This window comes from Meriones unguiculatus, chromosome 16 (genome assembly GCF_030254825.1).
Source record: "Meriones unguiculatus strain TT.TT164.6M chromosome 16, Bangor_MerUng_6.1, whole genome shotgun sequence".
NCBI lineage: Eukaryota > Metazoa > Chordata > Mammalia > Rodentia > Muridae > Meriones > Meriones unguiculatus.
Genome location: NC_083363.1, coordinates 55,145,545 through 55,162,250, shown reverse-complemented (window position 1 = coordinate 55,162,250; position 16,706 = coordinate 55,145,545). Strand labels below are relative to the sequence as shown.

Genomic DNA, 16,706 nt, shown 5'->3' with positions numbered 1-16,706 from the left:
CCCTTTTACTATGTCGTGTGTCACTAAGAAAATGCTGAGGGGCATTGGGAAGGGAGTGTCGCCATTGCCACAGAGAATGTGGGGAACACCAAAGCGTCACATAGGCAAACTATGAGGGTCCAGGGTAGGGAGTGTGATCTCCCCATGTGAGGCAGACAGAGTGAGGCAGGGGAGAGAGGACATTCTCATTAGAGGTAGCAGGAAACTTGCATCTAGTGGGGATCTTGTCTCAAGAAGGATTCTGAGAAGAGAAGCCATCCCTCACCAGGTCTCTCCTATTGGAAAATCAATATTTCATCATATATCAAATACTACTACTGTGAAGTGGGAGACATAGTGGATCAGAAACATGAAACATTATTGGTGTGTAGCTAGCTAATCAAGTTTATGGAATGTTTGTTCTCTCTCCCTCTCCCTCTCTCTCCTCCCTCCTTTCTTTCTCCCCACTTTCCTTCTGTGTATGTGTAAATGTAAATCAGAACCTCTTAAGATGTGTACAAATCAGACACCTTATTTTCCCTCAGCTTCTGTCTTTACCAAGTACAAAAGACCCAGATGTAAAATGCACAATAAGTGTAGTAACCTTTTCTCTCTCACTGCAAACAGTCTTTCAAGAACCAATTGATATATTCTGCATAAGGAGCCAGGAAATTAATCACCAAGCGAGATGCAGAAGACCAGTGCCTGTCAGTCAATGACACTATTGTTTATTAACTCACCTGTTCATCAGGAAACCAGAACGGCCAGACAAATGGAACACATTACTCTCGCAGCAGGGATTTTTAAAAAGTGTTTAAGAAAGGCTGGTTCCTTCGTTGGTGCTCTTAACACATGATTGTATGGCTTCACACAAACACACACACACACAGAGATGGGGGGGGGGAGAAATGTTTCTGTGTGGAAATTGACCCTAATTCTTTAGTAGGGCCCTGATATGTGATTGCAGAACAAAAACCTACAATTATTTTCATGCTTCCTTAATCATGTGAGTGTTTGCTCATAATGTCAAATGGAACTTGGAAATTAGACTGTAAATGGAATCATTTGCTCTACAAAGAGCAACAGTCATGCTCTGTGACAAATGTGTGATACTTTCATCTGTGTCTTTCAGGGTCTGAGTCAGAAATTTTAGAATAATAAGTTTTTTTTTAAATATCAAAGTAAAATGCATTTTAAAGTAAAATAAAAACGCTACAATGTGTTAAAAAGCATTCATTCTTTCTGCTACAGAATAGAAACTAGGGTAAATTTGTTTGAGGTTCCATGTTTTCAACCAAATTTCTTTAAGGTTGTGACTGTCTACAATTATTTTTCCTTGTAGATTTTATGATTTTGTGTGTATGTGCATGTGAATGAAGGCCTCTAATGTGCTTGCATCCACGGAGGCCAGAAAAGGGCATCAGATCCCCTGGAACTGGAGCTACCAGGGGCTGTGTAGGTACCTCCCAACTCTCCCCACTCCCAGCTGAATGCCTGGATCCAAACTCAGATCCTCTGTAAGAGCAGAAAATGTTCTTAACTGTTGAGCCATCTTTCCTGCCCCTCTACTGCCCTTTGCTATGTAATTATTAAAAATATAAATTCTCAAACAGGAAAAAAATAAGAATAACATGAGGGACAGAAAACTTTCTGTTTCATATTCCCTTTGCTTCTAGTTAGCAGTGGGAAATTAATGTCTTCTCTATAGAGTGGGGCTACTTGCTTTGTTTTGGCTTTTGGTCCTTTTTTGGTTGCTCTTTTGTTGTTGTTATTTAAAAGGTACAGGTGCTTAATATTAATGTTTCTGTAAAACTTCTGGTCTTGTGTTTGGCATGTGTGCACAAAACAAAAAGATCGCATCATAATTACAACTACGTTTAATGTTCTACCTTTATAATAGGTATGAATCTAATTTGTAAATTGCCATACAATTGCATAATTCCACACATTTACTGCAGTATTTTTACAATAAGAACTAAGCCTTCCTAAGGAGCCAAAATAAGTGACAAACATTTTCAGTTACAGGTGTACTTGAATTGGAATTTGAAATGAAACTTTTGGCCCACTCAGACTTCTGACCAGTGCTCTGTACTCCCATTAAAACCAAACAGAACCAAGCCCTGAATATGATGTATGAACTCAGGGAGAGAGCAATAAAGGCTATCTTTCCAAGGACATGTGTGGATTTGAAGCAGCAGCCCTAGTGATTTCAAATGAACACTTAAACATGTAAAGGCAGTATTTTAAAAATATATTTCAAAAACATGGATTTCATTCATTGAAATATGTCATTTTATGTAAACTTCATTTAGAAATGGTTAGCAATTTATTTGTTATCAAATAAATGGCATTGGTTCCATTAATAAACCGAAGGTGAACACTGTCTAAAATTTACATTACAGGAAGTTGTGCTTAGTAATTGCAAAATAGCTCCATGTGGCTTGTACCCTCTACCCCCCCTTTTTTCTTTTCTTTTTTTTTTTTTTCTCATGTGGCTTTTACCTTATTTCTCTGCAGGGTTTTTGTTTGTTTGTTTGTTTAAGTGCCCCTCCCTCTTTGCTGAAGTTCTGGTTACTTGAAGATTTCCTCTCTCCAGGCCTGTGAGTTGAAGAGGCATTTCCAACAGTGTATTCCTTTTCCCAAGAGAATCTTTCCTGCCCATGGAATTAACTCTACTGTGTACCTTCCAGGCCATCTCAAGTTCTGTAACCCGCCCCAAGTGCTCGAGATGCCCAGGCTTTCTCTCACCTCTCAGCTAGCACCCCTTTAAGCTTAGCCCAAATAATGAATGTTTATGTAGTTAAGGCAACATGAGAAATGACCAGAGACAGAAAGTGTGGGGTTTTTAACCTTGCCTCAAACACTGCCATAGTCCTTTCAGTTTCTTTGCCTCAGGTCAGCCAATGGATTTCATAACTGTCTGTGTTCTGCTCTACTGGCTAATATTTTCAGCTCTTTGTGTATAGTAATTAAGTCCCAATTTCCTCTAGTGCTTGCTACTCAATAACTCTTTGCTAAATCAAATAAAATGGCAGCTGAGAAACAGGGTGTTTTTCAGTCGAGGAGATTCAACTGAGAAAGCTGTGGCTGTGTTTGGTCAAAAGGATGCAGGTGTAGGTTTGATCATTTGGACATCCATCCTCTCCCCTTAACTTTGCTTAAAGATTATGGATTTTTCTCCTTTGTGCCCTCAGACTGCTAAATGTTTTAATGATGAGCTTGTGCAATTGGAAGAATAGTTTGTAGAAGAAGAGTTCATTGCAGAGGAAAGGGCTAAATAGTAATCACTACTTCTTATTTCATTTGACAAGTTCTCAGATAACAGCAGAAAGCCTTGCCAGATGACTTTCAAGTCATACCTTCAATGCAAAGATGAGAATTACTCAGCTCTTTAAGAAGATCTGAGCTTTCTAGTACACCAGAAAGTGAAATTTAGAATTTGACTACACCTTCCTGGTGCATCATACTTTGGTAAAGATCTTGTCAAAGATGACAAAAACCTGCTCACCTTGATCCCTCTTAGTCCATCACACCTGCTACCATTTATGTGTTCATTGTGCCGACCTGAAATAGCAAGAAAGAATAGAAGACAAAGACATAACTGATCAGCATTCTTAAGAGTCAAATGTTTACAATTTTAATTGATGACAAACACACACTTCATAAAACTATTAGCATGCAACTCCAGCTGCGGAAACTAAACAGCAAAATGCCTCAGCTGATAAGCAGCAAAAAAAGTAAACCAATCACATTGACAAAAAGCCACCATAAACAAAAAAAACTATGTTTAGAAGACTAACAGTTTTGGCATCAATCCCTACTATCAAGTCTTTTGCTTTCTTTTTCTCCATCAAAATTTAGCTTACGTTTGATGTTAGCAAGAGTTGCATTACTGTTATTGCTAATTTTAGTTCTGTTTATTACCTTGAGGGTTATATATTGTAAAATAATTTTGGTGCCTCTAGTTAATGTTAATTAGTTGTTTTAATAGCCTATAGACCTATTTGTTATATTTTTTTGTAGGTTTACTTTTTTAACTATCAGGAACTTAATAACGGAGAAGATTTAACATTACTAATGCTGCATAGGCAAACTTAAAGAGTTACTATTAGTGTTACCTGTTTAACGTTTAGTCATCCTGTGAGTCCTGCGACATATTTCCTTAATAATCATCAGCCATCAAGTCTGATAGTCTCAAAAGAAATATCAGCCCTCTAAACTGCCTTCAAGGGCGGTGATATTTAGCACTGAAAATTACAAATAAAGTTTTTGAGGTTGAATAGCAACAACTAGCCATTGACACTGATGATTTGTTGGTCAAACAAACTGTCATAAACTACGCGAATGAAGTCCACGCACTCCTTTGAGTGAAAACAATAAAGTGAATCTACGCAACGCTTACATGTTGGATGGGATATTTAATGTGAGGGGAAACTCAAAGGTTGAAGAACTAGGCATTTAGACAGTGGTAAGTGGTAATCTTACCTCTTTATACTCCATTACTCTTTCTCAGGAGAGACATGCTAGTGCAAACAAGTCAATCAGAATTTGTGTTTAGCAAGATAAAGCTTAGAGGATAGTTTAAAATCCATTTATTATTCTAAATCCATTTCTTCCATTAACATGTTATACATTAGTGTTCACTAACCATGATTCATGTAACAGTTTAGTTTGTTAACTTTTAAATTATTTAACAACCATAAGTTATTAATACATTTTAAAGTATTACACAAATATCTTAAAACAGGCTTGGGTTCATTTTTGTAATTTTTAAATAGAAAACATTTTAGGCATCTCTTGAAGAAGAAATAAAGCAGGCATTTAAAGTTAGAAAACAAGTAATTCCAAATTTAGTTTTTACAAAAGCCTTCAGATTTATTGACAAATTATGGCAAACATATTTGACAAATTGTGGTTCCTATTTAGAGAAGCTTACACATGGAACTTTATGTGTGTTTTTTCTTTCTTTTTTTTTTTAAACAAATACAGGTTAAAACACTGAACAAATTCAGTTAGCTGCATACATACAGTAGCTGCTTGTTTTCAACCCCATTAAAACAGCATTTAAAAATTAAATTTACAACTTAATATTGAACATCTCCATCTAACTAACAGATATTAAAAAGACAGGTTAAAACATCTTATCTACAGCTTTATTATCAACTAGTTCAAAATCATATTACAGTTTTTTTTAACATCCCTAAACAAAGGTTCTGCTAGTTGGTAGAGACTCAAAATCTGCTAACAGATTCATGCTCTTTCTTACAAAAGAAAGGAAAATGAAACTAAAAACAAAAGGGAAAGGGGGTTTACACACAACAATAAAAAAAAACAATCAAGAGTATCAACCTACTGAATGGTTTGTAAACTATGCTTGCCAATGTTTGTTTTCAGTGTTTTATAAAATAATTCTAGTGTCAATGTCACATCAACAGTATAGTGGGGAATACAAGAAATAGGTGGAAGGAATTATAAGCTGTTATCCCTAGAATAGAAAAAACAAACAAACAAAAAAAGGACTATTACTTGTCTTGTTGCTGTTTATGTGGACACCACAGGCTATGAATTGTCTTTGAGGAGGTCACAGGTGAAGCGGACCTTCAATATCTACCATAGGGGTGTTCCCTGTATCCCCCTCTGGCTGACCTTGGTGGTGGTGCCTTCAGGCTGGAGCGAGTTGTGGCCCATTCTTCCGGTGCTATCGGTAAGAGAAAGATAGTAACACACACATGACTTCACAGTTACATGTAAATAAAGTCATTCAAGGAACAGTGGTCAACTAACAGAAAGATAATCAAATCATAACAACAACGAAAGCTACAGCCCTGGGCTGTTTCAGAAGGTGAGAATACTGAGATGAGTGCACATTTGTTATGCAATGAATTTCAGCACTGCGACATTGCAAGAAGGCTTTAAACGTCATCTGGTCATTTCAATACAAACTCGAAAAACAAAGCACATATAGCAAACCAGTGGTTCTCAACTCTTGGTTATGTTGAGAATTAAATGGGACTCAAAGCAAAACAACAAAAAATGCCTGGTCCCTGTTCCATAAACTAATTCATTGAAACACTGCTGTGCAGGATCTCTGGGTTCTATCTTTGCAGTGCCTCATGTTTGGTCCAGAGTTGAAACCTATGATAAACTTCATCAGGCGAAATGGGAGATGAGCAGGGCAAAGAACAGAGGAATCTGAAGTAGTATGAGGTACAGAATGATTTCTGATATTCCCTCTCCCATGAGCCACTCACAGAATAAAGTGGCTCTTGAAAGACTTTAGTGTCACAGATCCTAGCCTACCCATACAAAGCAAAACCCCAAAATAAAAAGCCAGCCAAGTATTTGAGAGCTGTGGGATTGTAAAGTCTGTGTCCCCAGAAAAGGAACTAATCCTATCTCTCCTTAGCTTGCAGGTGGATTTACAGGAACAATCTACTTTACTCTAAAAACCAACTAATCTAAGTCCTTTACTCAGAATTTGCTTCTTCATTGACAGAAAGCAGGCATTGAGAAGGCAACTTCCAGAAAGACATATTTATTGGGATCTGTAAGCAGGCATCTCTACAGCCAGCCCCAAAGGACCCGAAGAACTGGTTATCTGGCATCTCTGAGGCTACCTAGAAGACCACCCAGTGGTCGCCTGGAACCACCTGTGCATGCTCTGGGTCACCTTATAAGAGAACTCCAGCTCCTCCCCTCTTTCTCTTTCTCTCCTGCCTTGTCCAGAGACGCTCTAAGGGACCCCTTTCCCTTCCCCTAATAAACCTCCCACGTGGAACCGGTTGCGTGGCGTGATTTGTGAACCTGCTATGTAACTCTCATCCCGCATTATTTCTAACACTGATAAAATGATGGAAAAGGGGAATCAATGAAAATATCAACTGAAGAATCCCCACTGACTGCAACTCATGTAGGCCCTCTGCCTGTGGTGCTCCTTGAAATTAGTTTTTAAAAGTTTCTAAAAAATGGATAAGAAAAATTTAATTTTAAATATAAGATAAATAACCTTCGAGTTGTAAAAACAATCAAACATATACACAATATTGGAAAAAGGCTGCATTTAAGTAGATAACTGAAGTCTTCTGTGTTTACTATTTAAGACTGTGGCGGTTTGAACGAGCTGCCCTCCCTAGGCTTGGACATTTGAATCCTTGGTCAACAGGTGGTCCTGCTGTTTGGGAAGGATTGGGAGATATGGCCTTGTTGGAGGAAGCATGCCACTAGAGTCGGCTTGAAGAGTGTGAAGACCCCACTTCCCTGCATGGGACACGGACTAACTTGCCAGCTTTTTGATCGCTTTCTCCCGGCAGGATTGCCAGGCCACAGGGGAAGGAGGACACAGCAGAAGAGGAAAAGGGTAGGGGGAGGAAGAAGGGAGGGAGAGCAGGGCTGGGAGGGGAGAAAGCATGGGGCTACAGCAATGATGTAAAGTGAATAAAAAAGAAAGAGTGTGGACTTTGCATTGCAATGCATTATTTTTAAACATTGCATTGCATTTCACAAAATTGTATTCATTTGTGTCTCTCTGTGTGTGAACTAATGCAGTGTTTTTTTCTCCTTGCTTCAAGCTGGGGAAATAATACTGTTAGCTTATAATAACTTGAAACTCTGAAGTTAAGCAAGGAGCAAAAATGAATTCTTACTCATCAAATGCAAGTTTTAGATTGTCTAATATTCCTCACCATTAACAGGAAACCAAGGGTTCATGTCTCTCAATTGGGGCCTCGCTTCTGTTTTCCACATAATCTCAATAATAAGAGTGAGTCATGGTTTGAGGAATTGTGATTTCTTTTTGTGTCCAGTTTCCTTACTCAGTGTCTTTACCACTGCGGCCATGTAAACTGAGTTGACTATGGAACCTCAAGGCAGCTAAGAACAGAAACTAGAGAGTGAGAGGAAGCATCATAAGATGCCTTTTGGTGGAGATTTTGAGAAAGATAAAGGAATCAGATTTAGAAATGTTTTCGGAGTTTAGCTGATCTTTTGCGATTCTATTCACTAGACTCTAGGGTTTTAAAAATATTTTCATACTTAGTACAAGGTTTAGATTCATAACCAATTGATTTTAGTTCCATGATGTTGTTGGAAGATGTCACTTTAAAATGTTCTTACAGCGAAGCTTGAAAAAGACAGCTCTGTCTTTTTGTAAATAACAGAGGAATCCAGTATCTAGGGGATTGCTGTGCAAGAAACACTGGCTAGACTATGGTTATGAAATAAATGAATAACAAATAACTTTTCAGACAGGGCGCTAAGAGCATTTCTGCCACATTGAAGTCACTAAAATACCACATAATTTATTTAAAGATTTATAAAATATGAAATGAATTAATATTTATCTATGAATAACAAGATTATCATCAAACTTTTTATTACTGAGAATCTCCTATGTATCAGCTACTATCCTGGGTTCTGATGACTAACACAATCAAAGAAAACGCAGAGAAGAAGGTGTGTAAAACTTCATAGATTACAGTACATTTAGAACTAGGCTTTAAGGAAAATGACCGTTAAAATGGCGAGGAGGGAGCCACTAACTTTCATCATCTAGCCAAACTTAGATTGAACTTAGGATATGTGGGCATCTAGAAAAAGCGGTTTCCTGAGAAAATGTACAACCTCATTATGAACTCAGGCAGTATTTAACCTATCTCAGGTTATTCTTTCTCTAAAGGCTTTTCCTACATTCATTATCTTGTATCATGTGACCTTATTACTAAAGTGGTCTTTAAGACCTATCAGGAAGTGGACTTTGTACAGTGGTAAACATAGTAGGACGGCATTAAATCTCAAGTGCATATACATCAATGGTGCCACCAAACAAGAGAGGAATGTTTAAGCCAATTATGCAGAATAAATTAAGCATAGGCATTGCTGACAATTTGATTTTGTCTCTGTGTGTGTTTATATGCCGGGAGTTCCTGCCAATCACACAAGAGTCAGTGTCCTCGAGGAACATTTTGCTCGGGTTGGAGTGTAAGTCATCCTGTTACTCTTCCTGTGTACTAATATTACTCCAATGGCCTGTACTGTCTTCATCTCAAACTCTCCACTCAGCAGATTCAAGCCCGTTAGTTAAGCCTTGTGAGGGTTATAATGTGCTCTCATTTCTGCAGTGAAACTGGACACTTCGGGCCACATTCATAGTGGGAGGAAACTCTACTGACAATTTTTAAGGTTGCAAACAATATTGTTCAAGTTGATTTAAACATTTAGGTTCTGGGTGAGCGTGAAACGCAGGGACCAGGAAACAGTTTTTAAAAGGCTAGTGTTATTAAAGCATATGGGAAAGTAAAGTTTTAATATCTGGTTCCAGGAAGTAGATTTGAAACTTCACATTCAGCATACATTAATTTTGAGCCAGTTCAAAAAAGTTGTCATGGGGATTTTTTTCTTTTTTTAATCAAGAGTGCTCAGCAAATGTATTCATGTTTGGTCATTCTCAATATATCTTTGCATTTCTGAAACTCACATAAAAATCTCTGGGGGAAAAGGGGGGTTAACCCCACAATTAATAATTGGCTCTCATAACTGTTCGTTTGTGTCACATTGAAGAAAAAAATTTCAAAAATCATAACTAAATTAAGGGTTGTGGTTTGGATACAAAGTGTCCTCTCAAAAGCCGCAAAGTAAAGTTGTAAAGTCTTGCTTGCAAGCTAACAGGGTTCTGAGTTTTGATTGGCACAGAGGGCTTGAACTTTATCAGCAGCTTTTTTTTTTAATGTTGTTTTCACATTTATTTTTTATTTTTTATTTTTTTGGTATATTTTACTTTTTTTTAATGTTATTTTTCTCATTAGTTACATTTTGTTAATTCTGTATCCCAGCTGTATCCCTCATTCCCTCCCCAATCCCACCCTCCCTCCCCCATCTCCTCCCTGCCCCTTTCCAAGTCCACTGATAGGGGAGGACCTCCTCCCCTTTCATATGACTCCATTTTGTCAGGTATTTTCAGGACTGGTTGCAAAGTCCTCCTCTGTGGCCTAACGGTACTGCTCCTCCCTTGGGAGGTGGGGAGGTCAAGGAGCCAGTCATTGAGTTCCTGTTAGAAATAGTCCTTGTTCCCCTTACTATGGGAAACCAATTGATTACTGAGCTATCATGGGTCACATCTGAGCAGAGGTTCTAGGTTTTATCCTCTCCTGGTCTTTGGTTGAGTGTCCATCTCAGAAAAGACCCTGTGCCCAGATATGTTTGGTACTTGTGGAGCTCCTATCCTTTCCACATCAAACTCCAACAGCTTAATTCATGAATACGGTGATAGCCAAATGCACTCTAAGAAATAAGTCAGTGAGGGTACACCCTGGAGAGATAAATCCTTGCATTGTGCCCTTTCTGTTTTCTGTCTGCCTCCATTCATTCTACCATCTACTCTGCCACAATCTTCAATGAACAGAAACTCTGAACCCTGGAGCCCGCATGAGCCTTTCCTCTTTTACATGCTTCTTCTTAGGTTTTCACATGGATGAAGACACTGACCCAACAGGGAACTCAAACTGATCTCCCTTGTCAAAGTCTGCTTAGTGAACGGAATATGACCCCCAAGAGTTGAGAGTGTATGGCTGAGTAAGGCGTCTCTAGGCTGAGAAGCATTTCACGTAAAAGCTCCTTTCAAGTACATACTTACAGGTTGTTTTCAAAGTATTCCCAATGAATGTGATAAGATTAGACATTTTGCAGGTTTTGTAACTCATTATGGTGCCACTTTCTGAGGATCAAGTATAGTCTTACAGTATATGACATCAGCTATCAGCACAGTTTTCCTATAAGATAAAAATCCTTTAAACTATGAGGGAAGTATAGATTGGAGGACTTAGTTTAAGGTGGGGGAGACACAGATTTCTGCCTTTGTTGTTTCTGGTGTGGTGTGGTGGTTTTAAGAAAGGGTCTCTCTCCTTTTTAGTGCTCAGAGTTACCTGAAACTTACTATATAGCTCAAATTTTCTATGTCAGCGACAACAAATTCTATCTTGACTCACAACTATACAACAGAGGACCTAAAGGTCTTATTGTGGAGTTCAGATCTCACTTCAACAAAAACAGAAGACAAAGAAGACAGATGAAGAAAGGGTTAATATAACAGAAGGTAGAAAACAAAACAGTTTGAATGATAATTGAACACAGCATAGGTGCTTGTCTCTCTTGAATCTAAACTGTACTTTCTTTATTGTCAGTTTCTACAAAAACAAACAAACAAACAAAAAACACACACACCAAAAAACAAAACAAAACAAAAAAACAACAAAAAACCCTGAGGAATTCATCCACAGACTTGAAAAGTACATGGGGACTTTATGAGAAATAACACAGGGGAGAATCAAATGGTAATATAAGGTAATATGCTATAAATTTCTTTTGGTTCATTGAAGGAGGTAGGCATGGTTACATTGCTTCGTTAGTAAGAAAACTCAACTTCTAGTTACCTGCTTCCTTCACCTACCTTTCTCTCCTCTTATTATACAGGGGAAGGTTTAAGAAAGACACTCAGCATGGAAGTTAGTAAACAAACAAAGAAACAAAGAAATAAACAAAAACCAGGCTTTAAGCTTTATAATCTGCTCTAAAAGACTGTGTTCCTATGTTCTGCTATTGCACCCTACTCTTAACCTTAGCTTACAGGGGGACCATTAGAGAATATTACTATCTCACTATGTACCCCAAAGTATCCTTGCATGCATGAGACCCTCCTATTTCAGCTTAAGGGCACTGGGATTACAAGTGTGTGCCACACGTGGTGTCCAAAGAGCTTTTACATAATCCTTACCACTTTTCCTTGTCTCAAAACATTTTTGACATAGCTGGTCAAGAGTTAAAACTAGCCATTTGTATTTTTTTTTTCTAAGCTTACTAGGGTAATAAAAATTCACAGTCTCCAACATAGGCAGAAGCAGGTTCCCAGCTTGCCTAAAAATGTACAATTAAGAGTGGGTAATTCATTACAAAATAAAAAAAAATTAAATAATAACTAATGTAAAATTACCAAGTAAGCAATGAAGTCGCGAGACCCTGAGGTGTGCACATTGTGTGTGCATGTGTGGACTCGTGTGCTCACTCTGGGGATGCGTCCTGTGTTGCTCTAGATCAGCCTTTACATCTTAGTCCTTGTCTTGTTTGACGTGGGGTCTCCGCAGGGTTGAATGAGCCTGCCTGGGTGGACTGTTAGGAGAGTCTGCTGACTCTGCTCCCCACAGTCCTGGAGCAGGGACCCTGGGATCCTAAGAATCAGTATGAGCACTTCCATGTCCAGCCCTCACTGAGTTCTGAGGTCCCAAATCAGGTAGTGTGTCAAGCACATGAATGAATGGAGCTATCTCTCAGCCCTGCTTGTTTAGACTGTGTCGCCTGGAGGGGAAAAGTCCATGTTTTACCAGGACTAATTGTCCTAGATGTCCATTTACTTGCAACCTCTGAAGCATCGCGAGGGAAAATTAGATTATTCTAAAATTATTTTTACAAAGAAACTTTAAGATACTTTGGGATCACAATTTCAGTAGGCTGTCTTTCAGTTAAAAATAAATTTTAAAATTTTATATTAAGAGGAAATAACTCTTTGTGATTATTATTCTCACGAACACACAAAACAAATTTTCAATACTAAATCCCAGGACAAACAAATTGTTTGCATGTATTATATTTTCAATGACTTTTATGTTCTTGGTAATTTTAGAAAGCTCATCTTTTGTAAAATCAATCTCTCAAATGTGTATCTCTATTTACGGTTAAATATAGCAGGCTTTTGTTCTTCAATCCCAGGGTTGGCATGAATGCCAGTTGGCTTCATTTTCTTTAGCTGTTTTCACAGATTAATCAATGCAGGGTTATTTTCACACTGGGATAATAATCATCTAGCTCCTCAACACAGAATGAGGATGTTCGCTTTCTGCAATCGACTGGAAGTGCAGCACTCGGGTGCCCTGGATTGAAATACAGTGCCCAATTTCTTTTTGCTTTCACTCATTTCAAGACAGTGTATTAAATCTGTCCTCCTTAGTTCCACACAGCTGTCATTTAAGATTCTAGCAACGAGTGAATGCTTAATTAGCTCTCAGGTTCATACATTAAATACATTTTAATAAGCAGCTCTTTTTTTTTTTTTTTGGGAAGATAGTATTTGCTGTCCATTCATAGCTGTCAATCTCAGAGAGAATGAAGAGGATGTTTCTTATGTGAAGCATTGCTTAGCTAAGCCCTGCAATTAAAATACAACTCCCTTGAATTATGAGCTGTTCAGACATATCCAAAATAATTTTAGCAATTCTGATTTAATTAGAAAATATTTTAGATATGCAGAAACTGATTTTAAATTCTTATTAATCAAATATTCATACCCTGAAAATAAATTCATTATTAGAATGTAACAAATATTAGTTTAATAAAAATGGATCCTATTACACACTGTGAATTACGTGATCTTTATAATCAATATATTTAAATATTTAGTTAGATTTTAGATTATAGTGTTGCAAGAAAAGCATTTAATATTTAATGTTTAATGTTTCCTGCAAATATATAGTTTTTATTTCTTACTTCAGCAAGAAATAAAGACCATAAAGAGACAAAAATTTCTTTACATCTGTTGATACGTAAAATAGACTGTATAAAATGGACGCCCAGACTTGGAGTCCAAGCTACTTGGGAGTTTAACGGGGGAGAATCACTTGAAACCGCAGTCTGAAAGTAGCCTGGGAAATCTAGCAATATGCTGCATTCTTGGAAATTTTGGAGTAAACATTCAGTTACCATGAGGATGCATGCATACACACACACACACAAATGAGACAACAATAAAAAGATCATCAGGTGAGTAATGTTTATGCTGATTTGCTTAATTTAGCCATTCTACAGAATACATGCATTTTTCAAAATACATGCATTCCAAATGTCCACTGACAAATTCAAGGCATGTTTATATAGCGTAGTAAGACTGAAGGAAGAGTCACATGGAAGGACTAGATATTGACTACTACTTACTTCAAACCAAGAACAAAGCGCCTGGAAGGGAGATTCTATCTATGAAATATTTTTATTAAATTTTTATTTTTTAATATTAATTACAGTTTATTCACTTTGTATCCCCTCTGTAGCCCCCTCCCTCATTCCCTTCCAATCTCACCTCCCTCTCTTATCTCCCCCCATGCCCCTCTCCAAGTCCACTGATAAGGGAGGTCCCCCACCCCTTCCAACTGACCTTAGCTTATCAGGTCTCATCAGAACTGGCTGCATTGTCTTCCTCTGTGGCCTGGCAAGGCTGCTCCCCCGCCAAGGGGAGGTGATCAAAGAACCAGCCACTGAGTTCATGTCAGAGACAGTCCCTGTTCCCCTTACTAGGGAACACACTTGGATACTGAGCTGCCATGGGCAGGAGTTCTACGTTATTATCCATGAATGGTCCTTGGTTGGAGTATCGGTCTCAGAAAAGACCTGTGCGCCCAGATTTTTTGAGTTCTTTCGCTCTCCTTGTGGAGCTCCTGTCCTCTCCAAGTCTTACTATCTCCTCCTTCTTTCATAAGATTCCCTGCACTCTGCCCAAAGTTTGGTCATGAGTTTAGCATCTACTGTGATACAATGCTGGATAGCCTTTTGGAGGCCTTCTGAGGAATGGATACAGAATTGTGGTACATTTACACAATGGAATACTACTCATCAATTAAAAACAAGGAAACCATGAAATTTGCAGGCAAATGTTGGGATCTAGAAAAGATCATCCTGAGTGAGGTATACCAGAAGCAGAAAGACACACACGTAAGTAAATACTCACTTATAAATGGATATTAGACATACACTATAGGATAAACATACTAAAATCTGCACACTTTATAGAAGCTAAGCAAGAAGGAGGACCCTGGGTAAGATGATCAATCCTCATTCAGAAAGATAAACGGGATGGACATTGGAAGAAGGATAAAACAGGAAACATGTCAGGAGCCTAACTGTGAATTTTTAAATGGAAGAAACTACCATACTTTCTGAAGAACATTCTGATACTCACTCACAAACCTCTGGTATTTTTTTCTGCCATCCTAATCAGAAGATAAAGGCACCTGGACAAATGATTGCCATCTCTTCCCATTGATGATTTGATAAAGGAATATTCCAGGAAATTGACAGTTCACACTATCTGTTTTATAAAACACTGGAATTTAATGTTTGTACCCACCATACAACCCATCAAAATGAAAGAGGGAGGGATTATTAATTCAAAACCAAGGTGGAGTTGAAACTTGTGTACTTGGAACAACCAGTATGAACTTATGCAACTATCTACAGTTCATTAACTACAAGATACAAATAGATTACTGTGGTAAGAGGCGTATTCAGCTTGACCTGAATAGGCATTCTTGTGTTTATAAATATCACATCTTTGTGTTTTTAGGTTTTGTTCTTCTATGTGTTTATATCTGTATTTCCTGTATTTTTTCTCTTTTAAAAAAAAGATGCCTTTTTTAAAAAAATGTGCTTTTTTTTTAAGAGTGGATTTGGATGAGTGGGAAGGAGTAGAAGATGAGGGAAGGGAAAACCTTATTAGAACATATTGTATAAAAAGTTATTTCCAGTAATAAAATAAGAGGAAAGTTATCCGGATGCAAGTTTCCTAAGGGAAAAAAAATACCATCTTACTACTTGATTGTCATCGAATAAGCCAGTTATCAACAATTACTGACATAAACCTGCTAGCCTACTGTATAACATCTTAAACAAAAGTCTGAATTCTAACAGTATATACAACCTAATCTTTAAGATTATGATGCTGAATTCCTTATACTTCTTATAATTTTCTCAGGTTTTGTTTTCTCCTATACAGAATTAGAATCCTCAAAACTTTGCTCTCACACTATATGATTGATGTGCAAGTACTTTCATTTGTGATTAGGAAAAAAATTGTATCCATTTTTAAATGACCATATCAATAGTTTATATTTAAAATTCATGCAAAATACATAACAACTACATTTATTATGGTATAATCCTAGTGATTGAGAAGTGGAAAAAATAGTTTTACATACCATGATGAGAAAAATCTTTTTCTTTTTAATCTTTAAAATTAGCCTTTTAACTTGACATAGAAAGTAATCGACTTATTATGCCGTTATCATATGTGTTTGTTATTGGTCCCTTACCTAATCACTTTCCTGTGCCCTTGCCCATATAGCTTGCTGGTCTCAACACTTTCCCTCTCTGCTTTATGTCCATGTATCCTAGTACTCTTTTTGCACCCTTCATCTGTTCCACTTAAGATCTCTTTATCCCTTCTCACGGTTACTTTTATATTTTTATGATCACACACACACAGAAGAAAATATGTTGTGTTTCTCTTTTTGAGTTCAGATTATTTCGGTTTATATAATGATCTCCAGTTCTACCCAGGATTTCCTTTTCCCTTCCAGCTCAGTAAAACTTTTCCATGTTTATGTGCCACACTTTCCATTTGTCTGTTGATGGCCGTCCAGTCCCGCCTTGCATTGTTAGTTGTTGTGAGTCTGGTTGCAATAACATTTATGTTCAAGTGTCTATCGTAGGACTTAGAGTCCTTTGGATATACACTCCAGAGTGATATAAACTGAGTCATATGGTAATTCTATTTGCATTTTCTGAGAAATATCTTTACTATTTTGCTGGTGGTTAATGCTATCTTCAGCTGTGAATAAGGGTGTCTCTTTCTACACATCTTCACCAGAATTTGTTGTCATTTTGTTTTTCTTCTGACTGGTGAAAGAATTTTAAAGTAT

General features: G+C 37.5%; 1 protein-coding gene across 3 annotated transcripts in view; it reads right to left on the bottom strand.

The window, feature by feature from the left end:
* Positions 1-4,382: 4,382 nt before the first annotated feature.
* Positions 4,383-16,706, bottom strand: part of Khdrbs2 (KH RNA binding domain containing, signal transduction associated 2) — a 469,930-nt gene continuing 457,606 nt past the window's right edge. Inside the window, exons 10-11 of one of the 3 annotated variants that reach the window (XM_060369817.1) lie at positions 5,626-5,677; positions 4,383-5,464 (exon numbers count right to left, since the gene is read on the bottom strand). In XM_060369817.1, coding sequence (XP_060225800.1) covers positions 5,449-5,464; positions 5,626-5,677 — 68 coding nt within the window. In that variant the 3' untranslated portion in view covers positions 4,383-5,448. Of the gene's footprint in view, positions 5,678-16,706 lie in introns of all 3 variants that reach the window. The other 2 variants (XM_060369816.1, XM_021646488.2) reach the window with 2 other exon arrangements.